At 50.6% G+C, this 21,598-nt stretch overlaps 1 protein-coding gene across 11 annotated transcripts in view; it reads left to right on the top strand.

Annotated features, from left to right (window-relative positions):
• The window catches only part of KDM2B (lysine demethylase 2B), a 122,574-nt gene that overhangs the window by 83,762 nt on the left and 17,214 nt on the right, over positions 1 to 21,598 (top strand). For all 11 annotated transcript variants that reach the window (XM_032311627.1, XM_032311620.1, XM_032311619.1 and 8 more), the window contains exon 13: positions 18,118 to 18,342. In XM_032311627.1, coding sequence (XP_032167518.1) covers positions 18,118 to 18,342 — 225 coding nt within the window. The remainder of the gene's footprint in view (positions 1 to 18,117; positions 18,343 to 21,598) is intronic.

Genomic DNA, 21,598 nt, shown 5'->3' with positions numbered 1-21,598 from the left:
CCACCAATGCATGTAAATAACAAAACAGCAAAAACACTTTGAAGGGAGTTGAGATGGTTTAGATTCAGTTCTGTCTTGGTTAATGTTTATGGGACAGAATGGTACCTCCCAGAGGCTTGTGGGTTTGAGTGTTCCTCTTGATCTGTCCTTCTGGGGGAGGGTGTGTTTTCTTTCTTCTTCTTTGATTTGTTTTTATCATATTTTAAAAAAGATTTTATTTATTTATTTGACACAGAGAGATCGCATGTAGATAGAGAGACAGGCAGAGAGAGAGAGAGAGGAGGAAGCAGGCTCCCGACCGAGCAGCGAGCCCAATGCGGGGCTCGATCCCAGGACCCTGAGATCATGACCTGAACCGAAGGCAGAGGCTTAAACCACTGAGCCACCCAGGCGCCCTGACTTTTATCATATTTTTTTAATTGTGGGAAAAAATATATAACAGAATTGACTGACCCTTTTTAAGGTATACAGTTCGGTGGCATTAAGTACATTCTGATGGTTATGTAATCATCATTCCTGTCCCTCACCAGAGCTTTTTTTGTCATCTGCAAGTAAAACTCTAGAACCCTTGAACACTCAGTCCCCATTCCTCCTCCCTCAGCCCCTGGCAACTCCCCTTCTGCTTACCATTTCTATGAATTCTGTACCTCATGTTAGTGGAATCGTATCTGTCAGTCCTTGTGTGAGTGGCTCATTTCACTCAGCCTAATGTCCTCGAGGTTCACCCAGGTTGTAGCAGGTGTCTGAGTCCCCGTCCCCTTTCATTTTATTTTATTTTTATTTATTCGCCAGAGAGAGAGAGAGAGATCACAAGTAGGGAGGGGAACCAGGCTCCTCGCTGAGCAGAGAGCCGGATGCTGGGCTCGATCCCAGGACCCTGAGATCATGACCTGAGCAGAGGCTCAACCCACTGAGCCACCCAGGTGCCCCCCCCTTCCCCTTTCAAGCTAACAGTATGCATCAGTGTCTGGAAAGACCACATTGTGTTTGTTCATTCATCGACCCGTGGGCACTCGGGTTGCTTCCAGCTTTGATTACTGTGAATCGTGCTGCTGTGAACCTCTTCTTTGAGAGAGGTACACCCAGAATCGGAACTGCTGGCTCATACGGTCATTGTACATCTCATTTTTTGAGGAACTGCCATACCATTTTCCATAGTGGCCGTATGATTTTTTCATTTTATATGCTCACCAAGAGTACACAAGGGCTCCAGTGTCTCCACATCCTTGCGGAGACTTGTGACTTTCTGGTCTTGAGAACAGCTACCCTAATGGGTGTGCAGGGATGGGCATCACTTTCTTTGAACTCACTTTATTTTTTTATTTTTTTTTTTTAAATTTTATTTATTTATTTGACAGAGAGAGATTACAAGTAGGCAGAGAGGCAGGCAGAGAGAGAGAGGAGGAAGCAGGCTCCCTGCTGAGCAGAGAGCCCGATGCGGGACTCGATCCCAGGACCCTGAGATCATGACCTGAGCCGAAGGCAGCGGCTTAACCCACTGAGCCACCCAGGCGCCCATGAACTCACTTTATTTTTTTACGCGGAAATATTCTTTAGAAAGTTATGGGCGTCATGACATTGTGTCCCCTACCTACCTGATACTTAGTTTGCATCTCTGCAAAAGACTTATTATTTTTCTACACAGCTAAAGTCCGTGTGATTACACGTTACCAAAATTTACAGTTCCTTAATGCCACCTAATGCCTGGTCATACTGAGATTTCCCAAATCATCCTTCGCAGATGCTTTATACAAACCAGGCTCCCATCCAGGCCCGTACGCAGAATCTGTTTTCAATTCTCTCTCAATCCAGACCTTTCTCAGGACATTGATTTGTAGAGAAGACAGAACCATCTGTCCTGCAGAATATCCCACTCTATGCATTTGTCTGATTGCTTCCTTGTGTCATGTGGTTTTCCCACTATCTCTTGTAATTTCTGTAAACTGGAAAGTAGATCTGAAGGCTTGGTTCAAGTTCAGTGTCATAGGTTGTGGATTAAGGTGATGGTGATCTGATACCCCATTATTCAGTTAGCTTTGTCCTTCTTTCCTCCGGAGAATAGTCTGGAAAGGGAAACATGGGGCCCCTCCCATCCTTCCCCGATGGTTTTAGTACCAGCTGATCATTCGATAATTTTATCAGGAGATGAGAATGAAACTTTAAAGTCTATCATCCCTCCCCCATGAATTCGCTGGCCCCTCCCCCTCCCCTTCCTCCTCCCCCCAATATTACTGAGGAAAAAGTTGGCTTACATCACTGAGTTGGATTTGGGGGGGGGGGCAGGGTTTTCCCTTATGAGTTGCAGCTACACTTAAACACAGTTATTCCTGAAAAGACAGTAGGCATGCTCAATTCCTTCCCTCTTAAATACCAATTCTCAAACTAAGAAGTTGGTTTAATGGCCGCCTCAAATGGTGACAGATGAACTTGTCAGGCTTTTTCTGCACTAAATGTCATGGTAAACTCATGGCTTTTCATAGATCCAGGGGGCTTTTCTAGGCAAATTGGCCTGCTGGAAATGAGCCATTTTTCAAGGAAAGCAAGAATGGTAAATGAAGAGAGGCTATGGCTCTAGTCAAAGCGTGTGTGTGTGTGTGTGTGTGTGTGTGTGTGAGAGAGAGAGAGAGAGTTCCCCTATCCCTAGATCCCACCAAACCAGCCACTGTACATTTGCATTTCTCAGGCTTCCCTAAATGAAAGGCATCAGAGCTCCATCAGAGCCCATCCCACCCCCACAGTGCCTGTTAGCAGCTCCTTTAAGAGGAGATTCAACTCTCTGGTTTCCTTCGTTTCAACACACCCCCAGGGTGAGGGCCTACATTTCCCAGCCAGGTTACGTTTCAGGTATAGGAACTCTGTCTACTTGTGATCTCTCTCTCTCAGCCTAAAAAATAAAAAATCTTAAAAAAAAAAAAAAAAAAGGAATAGGAACTTAACATCACTCTTAAGTGGTGGCCAGTGAAAAAATATATACATATGTATCCCCTTGTATAGCTCTTCCGCATTTTGTCCTCCCATTCATCAGTGAATGGAAGTTCGGCTGTCGCAAGCAGAGCGACTCATTGACAACAAACACACTTTTACTCCATTTTTGCGCCTTGTCTCTCTGTTGACTGCCCTGTCTTGAGTGATCTTTGGATTTAGTGTTTTCCTTTAAAAACTCTGAAAACACAGGACTTTGCATCCCAATTCTCAGCTGGATGCTGGTGAGACAGATGATGGGAGGGGGATTGGGTCTTGTTAATAAGAAAAATGTTTTTAAGTTACCGAAGTCTCAGTTGTAGGCCAGAATGATGCTGGCATTTTATGTATTTTTAGCCCCTCCGATCCCCCCACCCCAAGACCCAGGGGAGAGGGGCTTGTCAAGTGAACTCATTTATCGCATCCAAATGGAGTGCTCAGCCTTAGCCTGGATTTTTGTAGGGCAATGAGTAGAGAAGGGAAGTAACTTCCTTAGGTCAGCAAATGACCTGAAAATGGGGTGGATGGTGGGGAAAATATTTCTCAGATCAATGCCGATCACCTGTTAAATTAGCTAATCTTAAAAAAACCCAAAAACACTCGTGCCCCATCACAAATCTTCCAGTGAATGTAAATATTTGTTGGTTGATTTTGGTAACGTAAAGAGACATTATAGGAGAGGAACCCCACTGGACAGAAAGCTCAGTCTGTTTAAAGGACCCCTATGACAAATATGCGTGGTTTTTAAATGCTTGTGGAATGACTCTCCAGGGGGAAAATAGAAAGCAATTAAATAACATTAGTAATTTCCTCAGCAGAAATCACTGCAGCCCTTGGTCTGTCACCCAGACAAGTCTTTGAACCATAATCCAGACGACCCTGGAGTCACTCCTAAGCTGCACTGTGACACAATGTAAAAATTTCTCTTATTTACATTTTATTAGAAAAATAATTCTCCAAGAGACCGTTTGCCATTAAGGGGGGAAAACCCTATTGAAAGACAGAGAGACAAATGGCAAAATACAGTAAACTAACTGAAGCATGCATTCTCTGTTGCTTGTTAAATATAAATTATTACTTGTAGTAGGACAGTAGGAAGATCCTCTTAGCGTGCCTGTTCTGTCATTTCTGTTCCTTCCTTAGGGACATGTTTACACAAATGGGGTCCTTTGGTTCAGGAGAATGGCAGCCAGCTGCTGGTCTGGACAGAGAGAATCCGTTCTCTTTTTCTGCCCTGATCCTCTGGGGAATCACGTTCCCAAGCTTTAGCCATGCCCTTTTCGACATGGGCCCAAGGAAAGGGGCCAGGTGTAGGAGAGACCCTTGTCCTAGGGAAGTCCAGAGCCCCGGGGGCAGCTTGTCCCTAGTCCCCAAGGACCTAAACTCACCACCTGTGCTCGCACTGGAGACAGCGTGGCTGATTCTGGGCACAATCTCTCGGCCAACAGGGGTCATTCCTGGTGTCTCATGATCTGATAGGCAGACCAGAAAATTAAATGACACTCGGAAAGAAAACAGAGAAATGGGTGCCCACTGTGACCAAGGCTGATTGGGCTCCCATGTGTTTTTGTTTATTTCCTCACCACTTGGTGGAAGTTCTGGATCCTCCTGGCTCAGGGCGGGCACCAACTGCCCGAGTGGCATGAGCTTCGGGAAGCTCTTTCTAAGAACATAAGCCTTAGCTAAGTGGAGCTGGGAGAGTTTTCAGCTCCGAGGGTCACTCAAAGATGGGGTCAAGAGGGAGGAAGGATAAGCCTAAAGCACAATGTAAACACTAAATTTTCAGATCACAATCCTACTGGGCCATGGCTAGCATAATGTATTTTAAATATGGTTCAGCATATTATTAAGACAAAACAAATGTCGGATAATTGTGTGTGCTGATTAGCTAAAGGAAACTTGATCAAGGGAAGCAGATTAAGAAGTTCTTCGCAAGGTCAGAAGAGAAATTTTTAAAAGGTGTTAGGATAGTGGCTGGCACGAGCCTCCTTACGTCTGGAGAGAACCCACTGCATTATCGTGTCTTAATCGAGTTTTCCTACTTTCAGAGTTGGCCCCTGACAGATGACCAGACAGCAGTTTGGTTACCAAAGATTACCAGAACCATACCTACCTGCCTTGAAACTGAATTTGAACCGGGAGTACAGAGTTTACAAAATTTAATAAGAGACAGTTAATTTAATTCAACATTAAGTTTGAATTTTTCACTTGGATTCTTACATCCGGTCTCATTTGGCATCTTTTTCTTTTGTCCATGGCCAGAGGCATTAGAGGGGTGGAATTAACAGCCCAGGCTCCAGGCTCCGGACTCCAGCTGCCTGCGGGTTCGGATCCAGGTCCTTTCATTTCTGAGCAGCGATATGCCTCAGTTTCCTCTTCTATAAAACAGGTGAACAGTAGTACATACCTAATGGGACTGCTTAAAGGGATAAATGAGGTAATGTACAGAACACTCAGCACTGGCTCTAGCCCTTCAACCATGGTTAGTAAATATTAGCTGCTGTTACTCTCTGAATCCTTGGAAGGTGGTGGTGGGGGGCTGTCTCTCGGTGGTGGTGTTATTATATAAGGGACCCTGGGCTTAAGAGCTACTTCCTCATTTTCTTTGGGTCTCCATTTCCTCACTTGCGAAGTGAGGGGGTCTGGTTGAGGCCCCTTTTAGTTCAGAAATGGTGTGGTGGAAGGAAGTCTGCGTTACCCCAGCTTCTGTTTATCAACATTTTCCCTTTCTCTTCTTTGTGCCATGATAAATGAGAACCGTGTCTTTTTACTTCCTTAAATACAGAAGAGAGCTTTGAATTGTTCAGAAGAAATCAGCCCAAAGACAGGTCTAAGTAATCTTGCACTCCTGATAAGCAATGCGAGAGACCTTCAAAAAAAAGTTCCACTTCCTTACCTCTCTCTTGATGGATTATGGTGTTTGGGTATCTTTGTACCTTTGCCATTCTGACCACAGTGAATGACAATGAAGTGAAAGCATGATTAGCATTTTATCAGCCCCTCCCCTTTTTAAAAAAAGGGGCTTCCTCCCGGGTAGAATGGCTCCTAAGAGGTCATCAGTTACACACTTCCGTCTATCACCATAGCTTTTTTTAAAAGCTGAGATCTTTGGGGATGGAGTAAGGTGGAGGAGGGGGATATGCTTTTGCTTTTTGTTTTTGTTAATCTTGAGTGGGTTGTGAAAACTTTAAGAAGGGAGGAAGGAAACTCGGAATAGATATGTTTCAGTAAAGAGCAAATCTCCTGGGATTTCTTCCCATAGTGTCAGTGGGTGTATAAACTTCATACAGACTTCAAAATGCACTCGGTAAAACTGACATCCCTGTTCACTCCTTCCTGCCGACTCCCTGCTGGAAGCCTCCTGAGTTTTATTTACAAGGTCTCTGCCACACGCATTCTGACTTCCTTGAAAGCCCAGGCCATGACCTGCCTATGGGTCCCTTCCGTTCTCACAGTGGATTTCATGGCCAGTGGCCTGGGCATGAATAACAGTTGGACAACACTGCAGAGTTATCACCAGATTTCACAGCTAATGAGCTTTTTCTTGGGAAAGCCTTTGATCTCTTTGCAGAAGGATGCTCATCCTTGGGTTGGGCAAACCTTCCCATTTTCTAGATGAAGAAACTGAGCAGGTACGGGTACGCCTGTTTAGTGTTATCTTGAACATTCCCGGTTAGATGATAGCTGCACCAGCTGCCCAGCTAAGCCCTCCCACTCCTTGTCTTGAGTTTAGCTGTGGTTTTGATGCTTGAAACAGCATTGATCCCTCTAGTTAATGGTCAGAGCACCTTCTTCAGGATAAGGGCTGTGGGCATAAAACCCATACTTTTTTTTTTTTTCTTAATGAACCTCGGTCTGGATTTCCAGTAACAGTTTTCTGCAGGAGTGGGCTGCTGTTGGATTAAGCATTAAGAGGAATCTTTACAGTCTAAAGAATTTAGAAACCCACACCTTCTGCGCCAGCCTCCGGGTGCTGCTAATCTCCTAGGAGAACTGGGTTCAGGCCTGTAGCTCTACCCCTTCTGAGATCGTCTCCAGCGCACATCACCTCCAGGACACCACCGGAAGGAGGGTTCCTGTCCAAGAGGGTGGGGCACCCACCTCGGGGCAGAGTGCATTCAGGGCGTTCTCTCTCAACCTCAAAGTCAGGCAGCGCCATGGGAACTCCCACCAGCACCACCGTACGTTTCACGCTGACTCCCTCTCCATCTGCCAAGGCAAACCTCAGGGCAGCGAGGACCGTGTCAGGGGACCGGCCCAACCCAACTGCCCGCTTTCCGGGGGAAACTGGGCCCCCGGACCGGACCGTATCCAAGGCCAGCGGGCCTGTAAGCTCCGGGTACGGGACTCCCGGGTTCGCGGACATCAGGTCTTGGTCCCAGAGCATGTGCAAACCCGGGAGCCCGTGTGCCCGCTGCCGGGTGCACAGGGACTCCTGCCCGGTGTCGCGTGCAGAGCCATCCCTCGTGGCCTGTGCGCCCCCGGGCTCCCGCGAGACGCCCCGCCGGACCACACAAAAGACCCCACCCCAGGTCGGGCGTGCATTTCCTGTTAGAGCGGCGGCGGCGTGCAGCCACCCATGTGCATCCCGTGGCGCGCGGGCCGGGCGGGCCGTGGGGCACGCCCCCACGCAGTCCCAGTCCCCGCGCGCCGGCCGCGAGGGGCCGCCCTCGGCGGGCCCGCCCCCATGTCACCGCAGGCCGGGCTCCCTTTGTGTGCGGCCCGAGCGCCGCGGCCGCGCCATTGGCCCGCCGGCCGGGGGGCCAGCCCCTTCCTGGCTCGCTTCATGCATATGCATGAGCGCCCCGGCCCCCCCCACCACCTCCCGCCGGCCCCTCCCCGCCCCCTCCCGCGCGGGCGTGCGAGGCGCGCGGCGCGGCTCCCTCCTCGCGGCAGCAGGCGCCCGAGCCCGAGCCCGAGCCCGAGCCCGAGCCAGGGCGAGCCGAGCCTGCTCCGGGCGGGCGGCGGCGGCGGCGGCGCCGCTCCAGCCATGTCAGCGCGCGCGAGCCTGGGCCCACCATGAGCCATGGCCATGTCCGTGAGCGCCGAGGACGACGACTATGAATCGGAGCCGGACCAGGTCGGCGGCCCGGGGTGGGGCTGAGGGAGGGACCCGCCGCCCGCCCGCCCGCCGACCTCCCGACCGACCGACTGACGCGCCCGGGGCGGCCGCGACGCCGCCGCCGCGGCGATGAGGAGAAAGTTTTGCAGCCGCCGCCGGCGGGGCCGCCAGGGCCGGGCCCGAGCGGGGCGTGGAGGAGCGCGGCAGGCCGGCGGCCGCCGGGGCGCCGCGGGCCCCGCAGCCGGCCCGGGCAGGGGGCGTGTGCGAGCGGCGGTGCGGGAGGGTGGCCGGCCGTGCCGCGGGGACAATGTGGGCCTCGCCGTCGGGCGGGCCCTGCGGGGCGCGGGCCATGGCCCGCGGGCAAGTTGCGGGCGCCGGCGCTGGCGGCCAGGGCTCGCCTCGCCCTCCCCTCGCGCCCTTGCCCGCGGCCCACGCGCGTGCCGGCCGCCCCGGGCGCACCCGGACCTGCGGCCGCCGGCGCCTCCCTCCTTTCTGTTTGCAAAGTTGCACCGGGACCCTCGGCCTCGGGGCTGGAGGACGCCGCGGCCCGGGGCCCGTGGGCCCGACGGCCCGAGCTTTTGTCTGGGCGCCGCGCGCCCGCCGCCCGCCGTGGGCAGACGGAGACAGGAAGGGGTGCGAGCCTCGGGCCGGCGCGGGGAATCCGGAACCCGGCGAGTGCGCTCCGCCGCGGCCGGGCGGGAGGAAGCCGTGACCCCAGATGGCAGTATTTGGCCTCCGTTGGGTTTAGAAGGGAAAGCAGCCTCTCCTGGGACCTGGGGGGAGAAATCTGTGTATAAAACAAAGCCCTGGGTGTGTTTACGGCGTGAATTTACTCCGGGAAGATTCGTGTTTAGGAAGCGAGGGAAGAAAGTTGAGGATTTACGGAATGTAATCAGCGCAATATTTGCAACAGGGCACAGGCTAGGTAGACTTGTCCGAGGAATTAAGCATGGGGTGGGTTGAGTTATCATGCGGGCACGGGACCAGGTGAATAAGATGCTTATTTATAATCCTGGATGTCTTTCCTCCCTGGAATAAAGATATTTTGGAATGTTCAGGCCGCGATGTGGGAGCGTTTTTCTCTTCCATGAGGAAGTGCTGTGCTGCACATAAATTGTATCACACACATCATTAAGTGGTTTTATCTAACAAACGAAGTTAGATTTTATTCTTTCATTACACTTTATTGTTTTCTGAGTTTTGCTGGGTATTTTTCAGGCACATGCATCTACCTTTACGGTGTTCCTGAATCTCACTGGTTTTACCAATTGGATTAACCCGGAGACACCCCAAGTGGTTTTGTCTTGGAACTTTTATCAAGTTAGTATAGCACCGTGTTGGAATGGTTCTGGCGTCGTGCTTTGCACCAAGTCTTGGTTTGAAAATTTCTCAGTTCGGTTTGGATCTGCCTAATCCTTCCTGCATCTTCTCATTCATAAGTCACTTGTGTTCGGTGTTGACTTCTCGTTGGTGTTTCAGGATTGAGGTTCCTGTTACCTGTTTTGTTTTGGTTTTTTTAATTTGGCCACACCCTGCGGCCTATGGTAGATACAATCTTTGACAGGGTATGAGACAAGACTTCATATGTCTCTGGGCTAAAAAACCACGTTTTCAGGTCTGCCACTCCGGAGAGAGACTCCCATCAGGAGAGGACCTGTACTCCCTGCAGCCAGATTACTTTTCCTCCTCCACCCATCAGTCAGCTCTGTGTGGCTCTTCGGGAGCTGTCAGCAGTGTTCTCAAGGTTTGCTTTAAGATGATTTGTCCCACACAGGAGTATTGAGGTGACCCCTAAGCCAGGTCAAAGGGCAGCTGGTTTTTCCCATATTAACAACAGAGGATGGTTGTCAGCAAGGGACCTTGCATTTGCAGAAGCTCCAGGCTATGGCTTAGGGCTCCCTGCCTCTTCCTCTCCCTTCCTCACTAGTTTTCCCAGCCTCCGGGTTTCATGGGCCTGAGAACAGGGACTTCCTCTAAGGATCTCAAAAGCATTTATGTCTTCCACAGGTGAGTGAGTCTCTGGGTGGGCTCCAGACCCCACTCTTCTGTAACATGTCCTTCAAAGAGGGGTAGAAGTCTTGGATTATAGGCACACAGGCACACTCCCCGCCTGCTGTGTGAAGAGCCCAGTGGAGGCCCTGTTGGGAAATTACTGCTGCCCAGTTGTAATTTCCAGCAGCTGCACCTAGCCCCTCACTACCACCCCTCATCAGAATTTTGCCTGTCCATCTTGACATTCTGTGCAAGTCTTTTGTCCCCACCTGGGTAGCATCGGGCTTCCTTAGTCCTATCTGCCCCACTCCTTTCCACAGCAGCCAGTGTCCCCCCTGCTCCCAGGAGTGAGGGGGTGATGGTGGGTGGGAGGAGACCCCTTGCATGCCCTTTGCCGGTGCTCACTCTTAGCTGGGCCTTCTCCCATGGACCTGATTTGCTTCTCCAGTGCAGAATGTGTCAGAAGATTCTTTAGCTGTTTTCAGTTTAAGGAGATGCCCCTTAAAGAATGGCTGTTAATGAGAATTTCTTGTTCCATCTTGTTGTTTTATTTTTAACCCTTGAACTGAAAGTAGCTTCGTTCCTTATTTTAAACCAAAAGTGATTGTTGGGGCATCTGGGTAGCTCAGTCAGTTAGAATCCAATTCTTGGTACCAGCTCAGGTCTTGGTCATCTCAGGGTCATGAGTTGAGGCCCTGAGTTGGACCCCATGCTGGGTGTGAAGCCCACTTAAAAATAATAACAATAATAATAACAGAGATTGTTGTTTGTTTCAAAAAAAGTAACAATTACAAAATTATGAAGAGGAAAATCTTTCAGAAGTATATGCTGCCATAACTAATGTGTTACTCATTATAGCTTCTTAGTGAGATTTTAAGACTGGGATCCCTGAACCTTCCTGAAATTTTATGCAAAGGTTGGTGACTTCGTGTGCGTTTTTCTGGGAAAAGGTCCTTAGCTTTCCTCAAATTCTCCAGAGGTCTTCTTCTCCCCTGGGTTTCTGGTAACTGTTATGTTTTTATTCTCTTGCTTCTTACCCTTAGTATATAAACAAACCAAAGCCCTCCCTGGAGTCTACAGGTGTGTGTGAAGAGACCCCACGAAGCTGCTAAAATCTGACTCTTCCTGAAATGTCCAGGATGCACGAAGATTTGGGAACAGGCATATGTTGAGATGAATCTGTTATGCAGTGGAATATGACATTAGCATGTTTGGGGGGCTGTGGCTACCCCTTGTGGGGGCTCAATGTCTGTGCTGCTGTTGGGAGTAGCTTGCTAGGAAACCTGGAACTGTCTTTTTTTTTTTTTTTTTTTTAAGATTATTTATTTATTTATTTGACAGAGAGATCACAAGTAGATGGAGAGGCAGGCAGAGAGAGAGAGAGGGGGAAGCAGGCTCCCTGCTGAGCAGAGAGCCCAATGCGGGACTCGATCCCAGGACCCTGAGATCATGACCTGAGCCGAAGGCAGCGGCTTAACCCACTGAGCCACCCAGGCGCCCCATGGAACTGTCTTAATTGTAAAAACACAACCATGTTTCACTGTTCTTCTCACTGACCCGTCTTGACAGTCTTCCCTTCTTGAAATTCTTCCCCGGTTCAGTGATGACACAACCTTCTGCCTTGCCTGCCTTTCTGGCCATTCCTCCACAGGTTGGTCTTTTGCGCTGGTCCTTGAATATTTGTAGTCTTGAATGTAGTGTCCAGGATCCTCTTTTCACTCTGCCTTTTCTCCCTGGACAACCTCATGGATTTAACTAGTTTAACAGTACTGATGCTGACTCCCAGTTGTGTATGGGCTCTGGGCCCTCCTGCCTGCTGGCCACTTTCCTTGAACATCCTTTGGCCCCTCAGAGTCTGCGTGTGGATGATGGAGTCATTGATCTCTCCTCTCCTAAGCCCCATGTTCTCCTGTTGCTCAAGCCGGAAACCTCAGAGCTTTTCAGGACTCTTCCTGCCTGCACACCCCATGTTCAGGCAGCCTCATGGGTCTCCTTCTAGAACATCTGAATCGTCCCCTCTCCGTGCCTTCATCATCTTCAGCCTGGGCTCCTGTAGTGTCTTCATCTCTTCTCCCCGCGTTTCACCTTGCTCAGCCTCCCAAAAAATACTCCCACACGTGCCAGAATGTGATCATGTTGCTCCTGAAGGGGACACCATTTCTCTGGGTCCTATGAGGCCCTGCAGGATTAGGCTCCTGCCATCTCACGGCTGTTTTCCAGTAGCCATATCAGGCTACTGAATGTGCCGTGTAGTTTCACATCTCTGTCTTACCACTCTTCCTTCCGCCTAGACTATCTGCTCTCTACCCCACCCCTGTCCCAGTGCAGAGGCCTGTTCTCCCTTAAGACCCTTTGTCACTACCTCCTGTGTCTATGACCCTCCTCCGAACCTCCGTTCCTAGTGAGATGAGGCTCAGCATGTCAGGGTCCAGGCTTTAGAGCCCCTGCTCAGACTCTTATCTTGGCTTCTCGTTCATTGGCCATATAACATGAGGCAGATGACTTAACTCTGCTGTGCCTCAGTTTCCTCACTTATGAATGGAGATAATTTCTTGTAGATTACTGATGGCAAATGTTGAAAAGAGCAATTACTTCAGTCAGTGTTATTTTTAAATATCATCGTCCTATCACATCACATTGCATTGCATTTACATAGTTACCTTTTTTCTCTCCCCACTCCTCACCCCCCCACCCCACCCCACCGTAATGCCTTTAAGAGTAAGGAACGTATTCATCTCTAGTCCCAGCGCCTAGCACTGACTCAGGTACATAGTTCTCAACCAGCAACCACTTGGGTAGGCAGGTGGGTGAATGTGTGAAATGAGTCTACAGTGTGGATTGTAGGCTCTGTTGGCTAGTGACGTTGAGCATCTTTTCATGTGCTTATTCCCTATTTGTATATATGGGTTTTGGGGGTTTGTTTTGTTTTAAAGCAGTGGCAGGGGGCGGGCGGGGGGAGGAAGAGAGAGGATCATAAGCAGGCTCCATGCCCAGCGCCAAGCCTGCCATGATACTCAGTCTCACAACCCTGAGGTCAGGACCTGAGCTGAAATCAAGAGTCGGATGCTTAACTGACTAAGCCACCCAGGCACCCCGTATATGTTTTTGAAGAAATTCCTATTTAAACCCTTTGCCCATTTTCAAATTGGGGTGTTTGTCCTTTTATTGTTGAATTGTTGCAGTTCTTTATATATTCTAGATACTAGTCCATTACTAGATATACTATTGGCAGTAAGTTCTCCCATTCTCTGGGCTTTTTCACCGGAGTGTGCCCCCTTTTAAGCACAAAAGTTTTTAGTTTTGAAGTCCATTTCTTCTGGTTTTTTTTGTTGTTGCCTGTACTTTTGGTGTCCTATCCAAGAAATCAAGGTCATAAAGATTTACCCTTTTGTTTTCTTCTAAGTTTTATAATTTTAGCTCTTACATTTAGGTTTTGATCCATGTTGGAGGTCACTTTTGCATATAGTATAAGGTAGGGGTCCAGCTTCATTGTTTTTGCATGTCCCTGCACCGTTTGTTAAAAAGACTATCTTCCCCCAACTAAATTGCCTTGACACAGTTGTTGAAAATCACTTGGTCACTGAAAATTGTTTGGTCATAAATACTAAAAGAGTTTATTTCTGGACTCTCAATTCCATTGATCTGTGTGTCCTTATGTCAGTACCACATGGTCTTGTTTACTGTAGATTTGTACTAAGTTTTGAAATCAGGACTTATTAATCCTTCAACTTTTTTTTTTTTTAAGGGCTTGTTTTCTTTTCTTTTTTTTTAAGTTTATTTATTTATTTGACAGGGATCACAAGTAGGCAGAGAGGCAAGGCAGAGAGGAGGAAGCAGGCTCCCCGCTGAGCAGAGAGCCCGATGTGGGGTTCGATCCCAGGACCCTGGGATCATGACCTGAGCCGCAGGTGGAGGCTTTAACCCACTGAGCCACCCAGGTGCCCCTCCAACTTTATTCTTTTTTCAAGATCGCTGTGGCCTTTCCAGGTCCCTGGCATTTCCACTTGAGTTTTAGGATTACCTTGTCAGTTTCTACAAAAATCCAGCTGGGACTTTGATAAGGATTGCATTGAATCTATTGATCATTTTGGGGAGTATTGCCATCCTAACAGTATTGTCTTTGAATCCATGAACATGGGATGTTTTTTCGTTAATTTAGGTTACTCCAAGTAATTTTAATCCCAGAGTTTTAGAGATGAGGGACTGAAGAGGTTCTGTCCATGAATATTCAGGAGAGGATCTGATGGGTAGGAGGGACTCCGTAAGTATTTGTGGAATGAATAAAAAAGAACTACTGGACTGATGTTGCCTTTAAGGAAGATGCTTACGAGTAGCTGGTGGAGAAGATTGTTGGAATACTATGATTTGTGTAGGGGGGCATGTGGACTGCAGATTACCTTAACAGGTGGAGCTGGGTTGATAAAATCAACAAGTGGCCTTGGGATTGAGAAGGCTGGTTTGTAAGTGAAAGTTGGTGGCTGCCATCATTCCTTTTTGCTGAGAAAATCAGGTCATGCCGAAATTAAGAAAGTTGCCTTCTGGGTTACTTGAACAAGTAGGGGCAAAGGTGGGATAGAGTGGGGTTTAGAACTGGGCTGTGAACCTTAAGATACCATGCGGAAAAGATGAGGACAGAATGACAGATGATACCAGAATGATAGGGCTTTGGCTTGTTTATCTTCCTTCTTAGAGACCCTCCAGTGTCTTTCTCACCTGTTGGTTTTCTGGGTGGTCTGTCTTAGGATCCTGTACTTCAGGTGTTGCTCAGCTGACTCCTGACAAGCCACCTGGCGCCCACTTCCCACAAAAGCTGGCCATGAAGCTGCGGGCGGCAGCAGCTTCTCTTGGCAACTTGAGACTTGGCTTGGCAACCGGCTGGAGAGGGCCTGAGTCGAAGTCTTCGGAAAACAGGGCCTCCTCACACCTCTTCCAGGATGTTGTCTGTCATTGGCTCTGTCATTTTCCAGGGTGGCTCAGCTGCCATCTGAACCCAGGAGGATTTGTTTTTTCCGTGGGTTGGAGAAGTGCTTCTCTGGGTGGGAATGTGCATTGGAAAGTAGGCTCATCTCATAGTCACATACGCGCTTGGGCTGGATGTGCCCAAGGTTTTTTCTCGGAGAGACGCTGTCCTCCCCGTCAGTTAGGCCAGAGGCGCCCAGAGGCTATTTATACCTGACATTCCTGAGTGGGAGGGGAGAGCCAGGTTTGGACTCTGCGAATTTTTTTCAGTCTTTCACCAAAGCAGCTGGTCCTTAGAATCTCCTGCTCTGGGGGTCATAGTTTGAGCCCTTCACCCCTGGTTTGTCCTTGGAGGTCGGACTGGGCTGCCCTCTGTCTCCCCGACTTGAGGTTCAGAATTGTCCACCTTGTCGCCTGTGTTTTGGGGATTAGAGGAGTGAGTTGCTTCCAGGACACGTGCTCTTTATAGGGGTAGAGTCTGATTCTTATGAGCTGTGAAGGGAGGGAAAAACTCTCCTGGTTTCCGTTTCTCTGGAAGTGAGTGTGCTTTTCCGTACCTCTTTTTGGCACCTGTCCTGCCATGGGCGTGGAGGAAGGTGCTAACCTTGGACCTGTTCCAGGGCTGTGTGTTCGTCCTCGGCGGGCTCTGTCACCTAGGACAAGTTGCTTTACCTCTCCCTCCAGTCTTCTTGTCTGAGAAATGGCATCTCTCACGGGGTTCTTGTTGGGAAAATAAGGTCCTGTCATACGTAAAATGATCACAGTAGCAGGCACTCGGCAAATATCCACTGTCACTGCTGCCGCCATCCTTACGGGGCTGCTCCCGTCTGGCACACTTGCTGTTCTGTGGTCAGCTGCTTCGCGTTCAGGTCCATGGCCCCTTTGTACCATTCTCAACTCCAGACGTTCTGGAACACTTTGGTGTTTAACCACTCATCTGGCAGCAGTACCTGACCTGAATGGACGCGTGTAATGTGTAGCCTGATCATCCCTCTCCCGGTGTCAGGGCTGCTAAGCTCCTCCTGTGTGTGACAGGGCCCTCCCTGGTACCAGGGCCGCTGGCCAGGCCACCCTACAGCTGAGGGGGGCCCTGACTGAGTGAGTGTGGAGCGGCTCTGTGGGAGCAGCAGGGGCCAGGTGGGGTCGACGAGGACTGATGGGCCACTGGAGCCAGGTCTCCTGTCTCCCTTCTTCTTTGGAATTGAGAGCAAGTTGAGGGGGATAAAGATCTAGAGTAGCCGGGCTCCCTTGAATGTCGCAGGGTGCTAGGAAGACAAATTGGAGGGAAGGATCTAAGGTGTCAATACCAAAGCGGGGTGGTGTGAGATTTTCAGCTCTCTGCGGGGACCACTGCACTGCAGAAGAAATGGCTGATGGCGAGGCGTTATTCACAGGGGAAGGTGGACTGTGTTTCTTCCTGATGTGGTTATAGGTTTCTAGATAGCCCCTGTGGTGGTGCGCAGAGGGGTCACTGGAAGGAGGACCCTTTACACTGTTGTGATACAGAGTAACAAGAGGGGCATTTGTTAGGGATTCAGGTGTGGCAGGCAAGTAAAATTAAAAGGCTGGGACCGGGCTTGAGATTAATTGGCCGCGAAGGGGCTGTTGTAAGCTATTAGATGCCAACCCTGTCATAATTTGGGGTAAGGAGTGTGTCTCCCTGACCGATGAACCGTTTTCCAGCAGACTCCTGCTGCTTGGAAAGGTGCTTCAGACAATACACACTACCGTCCTGGTCCCTCCCACTTCCAGTCCCAGGTGCACGGGGGACCTGAGCGAGGGTGTCCTCCGCTGCTGGCCTGGGAGCTTCCCCACGGATCCTGGCTGGCAAGGGGCTCTGAGGCCCCCACCCCAGACAGCAGGACTCTGGGCAGGACCTGTGTCTGACTGGTTCACTGTTCCGCATTTTAGCACTGCTCTTCTGTTCATCTCTGTTTTCTTCTGAGTGCAGGAAAAGAGCGTTTGGAGCCTGTTTAGAGAAGAGCTCAGAAGCCAAGGCTCCTTAGGCTTTCTGTCTCACTCTGCGAGACTTTGGTTTACTGAGCATATCCTGTGCTAGGCAGTCTTGTCCAAGGACACTGGTGACAAGACATATTTTTTAAAAAAGATTTTATTTGTTTATTTGACACAGATCACAAGCAGGCAGAGAGGTGGGGTGGTGGGGGGTTCCCCACCGAGCAGAGAGCCCGAGGTGGGACTCGATTCCAGCACCCTGAGATCGTGACCCGAGCCGAAGGCAGAAGCTTAACCCACTGAGCCACCAGGCGCCCCGACAAGACACTCTTGGTAACTGCCTTCCTGAGCTCTCTGTCTCAAAGGGAAGGCCCCTGAGAACACAGCCCATAGGAGGTCCCCAGAACGCAGAACACGAGAGGGCACAGAGGGCTGTCAGAAGAAAGCAGAGTGTAGACTGGGGCCTGCAGAATGATTAGGTCTCAGCCACCGGGAGTAGGGAGGAGGTTTGTGTTCCTGGCCAAGGGGACAGAGGCCTTCCGTGTGGCCCTTTGTGGCCTCATGGGGACGCAGAACCTGGCACGAGGCAGGAAGGGGGCCCTGTGCTGAGACGTGGCAGCAGTGGCAGAAGGGTCTTTGAACCAGGATGTGCTCTCAGAAGCCGGGTGTCCTCTGTTCACTTTCTGGGGCTGCTGGAATGAGGTACCTAAAACCGGGGCGCTTAAAACAGCAGAAACTTTGTCTCTCACAGTTGGGAAGCCAGAAGTCTGAAATCAGGTACTGGCAGGACTGTGCTCGCTCCTAACACCCCGGGGCAATCCCGCCTTGTCTCTTCCAGCCGCTGGGGGCTGCTGGCTTCCTTGGCCTGTAGACTCTTCCAGTCACACGGCCGTCTCCTTCCTGTGTCTCCACACACACTCCCTCTGTTCCTGGGCCCAGACGGAGGGAGTGTGGGCCCAGGAACTGAGGCCCACACTCCCTCCGTTTCATAGGGACGCCGGTCCTACAGGAGTAGGGCCCACTGCCGTGACCTTACTTCAGTTGGATCGCCGCTGTAAAGGCCCTGCTGCTCCGTAAGGCCCGCTGTCCGAGGTCCTGGGGTTGGGAGCGGAACACGAGCCCCCGGGCCTCCGCCGTGGGGTCTGGCCAGCCCTGTGGCCCATCTCACCATCCCGTGTGCTCTCCCGCAGAACCGGGCAGTAGGTCGGCCCAAGGGGAAGCTGGGCCCGGCCTCCGCCGTGAAGTTGGCCGCCAACCGGACGACGGCGGGAGCTCGCCGACGCCGGACGCGATGCCGCAAGTGCGAGGCCTGCCTGCGGACCGAGTGCGGAGAGTGCCACTTCTGCAAGGACATGAAGAAGTTCGGGGGCCCCGGGCGGATGAAGCAGAGCTGTATCATGCGGCAGTGCATCGCGGTGAGTGCGGCGGCCGTGCGCCCCGGGACCGCTCTGCGTCCGCCCCCCAGCGCCGGTCCGCGCCCCCAGCGCCCGCTTGTCGGTCACCTGGCCTCTCTCTTAGAGTGGGTGTTCCAGCTGCAGAAACCCCTCAGAGGTGCCCCCGGCGGCAAGAACGGGGGCTCTGAGCCACGCTGTTTCAGATTCCACATTGCAGGACTGGAGGGCCCACTTCGCCGTCCTGGGCCCCTTTTTCTTCCTAGGCTGACTGTCCTAGAACTCCTTCCTCCCCTCGGTGGCTGAGTACTTTGAAGTCTCTGCCATTAGAGATGTCAGCCTGTCCTGTCTGTGACCCCGTTGCTAACATTTATGGTCCAGTTCATGATGGTTCTAGGCCCTCCCTTCCTTCCTGTCCTGCCTTCAAAGTCAGAGGTCTAGGGGAAAGGTCAGTGCCCCTCCTGAGGGGCCTGCCCCGGAAAAAGAGGACTGATTGATGGTGCCCAGGAGCTTGGGCTGCCAGAGAGTCTGGCCAGCCCCTCTGGACCCTCTCACTGCCCCCAGCCTTGCTCCAAGACAGTGCAGTGGATGCAGATTCTGACAACTTGGCGTGGTCCCGGGGTCTCTCTGTGGGTCCCTCCGGCACATACGCACACTCTGCCTTCCACAGGGTGCTGCTGCCGGCCTCGGGGTCCTCCCTGTGGGGACAGTGTGATCTCTCTGCTCCTGCGGGAGAGCAGGCTTAGCAGGAGGGACAGGATTCCTGGGTGAGCTCGGAAGGCCCGGCCTGGCATCGGGCGCGCCTTTCTCTCTGGCTGCGGCTGCCCCTCTGAGGCCAGGGGCGCCTTCCCCCTTCTCTCTCCATGTATACTGTGTGTGTTTTTGTTCTAGTTCGGTGGTTTTTTGTTTTTCTTTTTTTACTATGGTCAAAAACACAGAACAGAATTGACCGTTTTAACCATTTTTAAGTGTCCAGTGCAGTCCTATTACCTATATACTCATTGTTGTGCAAGTTGATCTCTGGAACCTTTTCATCTTGCCAAATGGAAACCCTATATCCATTGAACAACTCCATTTCCCTTCCCCCAACCCCTGGCAACCACCTTTCTACTTTCTGAGTGTGACTGCTGTCGGTACCTCCGGAAAGTGCTGTTTCTTCTGCAACTGGCTTATTTGTCCGAGCGTAATGTTCTCAAGGTTCATCTATATTGTAGCATGGGTCAGGATTTCCTTTTCTTTTTTTAAAAAAGTAAACTCTGTGCCCAACATGGGACTTGAACTCATGATTCCAAGACCAAGAGTTGCACGCTCTACCAACTGAGCCAGTCAGGATTTCCTTCTTTTTAAAAGCTGAATAATATTCACCATTTGTATATGCTGCGTTTTTGTTACCTGTTCCTCTGTTGATGGATGTTTAAGTTGCTTCCATCTTTTGGCTCTTGTAAATAATCCTGCTGTGAAAACGGGGGCCCAGTGTCTCTTTGAGATCCTATTTGAATTCTTTCGGATATATACCCAGAAGTAGGATTGTTGGATCATATGGTAGCTCTTTTTTTTTTTTTTTAAGATTTTATTGATTTAGGGGTGCCTGAGTGGCTCAGTGGGTTAAATTTAGCCTCTGCCTTCAGCTCAGATCATGGTCTCAGGGTCCTGGGATCAAGCCCAGCATCGGGCTCTCTGCTCAGCGGGCAGCCTACTTGTAATCTCTATCATATAAAACAATAAAATCTTTTTTAAAAAAAATAAAAGATTTTATTGATTTTTTTGAGAGAGACAGAGAGATTGCATATGCACACACAAGTGAGGGGAGGGACAGAGGGAAAGGGACAGAGAGAGAATCTCAAGCAGGCTCCGCGCTGAGCACGGAGCCCATCCTGGGGCTTGATCTTATGACTCTGAGATGGTGACCCCAGCCAAAATCAAGAGTTAGATGCTTAACCCAGCTGAACCACCCTGTGTCCCAGTAGCTCTATTTTTAATTATTTTGGGGACCCCCATACTGGTCTCCATAGAGGCTGACCACCTTACGTTCCCCCCAGCAGGGCACAAGGGTTCTGTTTTCTCCACATCTCACCAACACGTGTGGTTTTCTGTTGTGCTGGTAGTGGTTACCCGTATGGTTTTGATCTTCGTTTCCCTGATGTTTGGTGACTTTGAACATCTTTTCATCTTTTTGTGTGTGTTGGCCAATAGCTTCTTTGGAGATAGGTCTTTTTAAGTCCTATGCCCATTTTTAAAATTGGATTGTTTGTGTTTTTGTTACTGAGTTGCCGTTCTGCATGTGTTCTGCGTATTAACCCCTTATCACATACACGGTTTCTAAATATCTGCTCCCATTCCGTGGGTTGCCTTTTCACTCAGTGGATTATCTCCTTTCCCATATGGTTTTTGTTTTGTTGCTTCTATTTTTGTTACCTGAACCCAGGTCGTTTCAGTGGATTTCAGGAAATTTGGGAGTCCCCTTGAAGTTAAATACAGCTTTTTGTCTCGTGCATGCCTGTATATATACATTTTTCTGGAGTGAGGGTCCGTGTGACCTGTTGCATTCTGTCAGGATTTAAGGGTTGTTATCTGTAGGGACTGTTGGCTTTGAGAAGACTCGGGACCCTGGGCTGTGACCCGTAACTGTCTCTTCCTCTTTAGCCTTGCTCCGCTCCTGCCCCGCATTCTAGGAGCAGGTTCAGAACCTGTCTCTGCCGTCACCAGTGCTTTGCAGCTTTGGTGCCTAGCTCAGTGCCTGGCACAGTGAGTGTTGAAGGAAACCTCAGTGTTGTGTGTCTCTCCAGTCTGATGGGAATGCTGGAGCTCACAGTAAATGTGGTCTTGGCCTGACCCTCGGCCTCCTTACTCTTCCTCCAACCTTTCCACTTTGTTGGGACTCTTCCTGCCGTGGTTTACCCACCTCTGACACACGCAGGCCACCTCTCTTCCCTTTCCAGGCCCTTCTCTCTTGACGTGCCAGAGTGTCTCTGTGGCCAGCCTTCGCCCTGCTTCTCCTCGTGAGGCTTCATCCTTTGCACTGCGCAGCTCCTTCTCGCTGCTGGCTTGGGCCTGGGTTCCCCTCCTGAGGCTCTGCAGGACTTTGCCTGTGGTTCTGCCTGCTGATTTCAGAGTCAGTGCCCTACCCTTGCCTACCCCATCACAGACCATCTTCCAGCCACCAGGTGTCCCCCACCCAGCACCCGCAGCTTTGGGTTTGCTGCGCTCCCCTTCCCCGGCTGGCCTGGCCTGCCCCCTGTTGCTGCACGCGTCTGGCTCTGGCTTCTCTGTCCCCTGTCAC

The sequence above is a fragment of the Mustela erminea genome, chromosome 13 (assembly GCF_009829155.1).
Source record: "Mustela erminea isolate mMusErm1 chromosome 13, mMusErm1.Pri, whole genome shotgun sequence".
Classification (NCBI taxonomy): Eukaryota; Metazoa; Chordata; class Mammalia; order Carnivora; family Mustelidae; genus Mustela; species Mustela erminea.
This window is presented reverse-complemented; position numbering and strand designations above follow the sequence as displayed.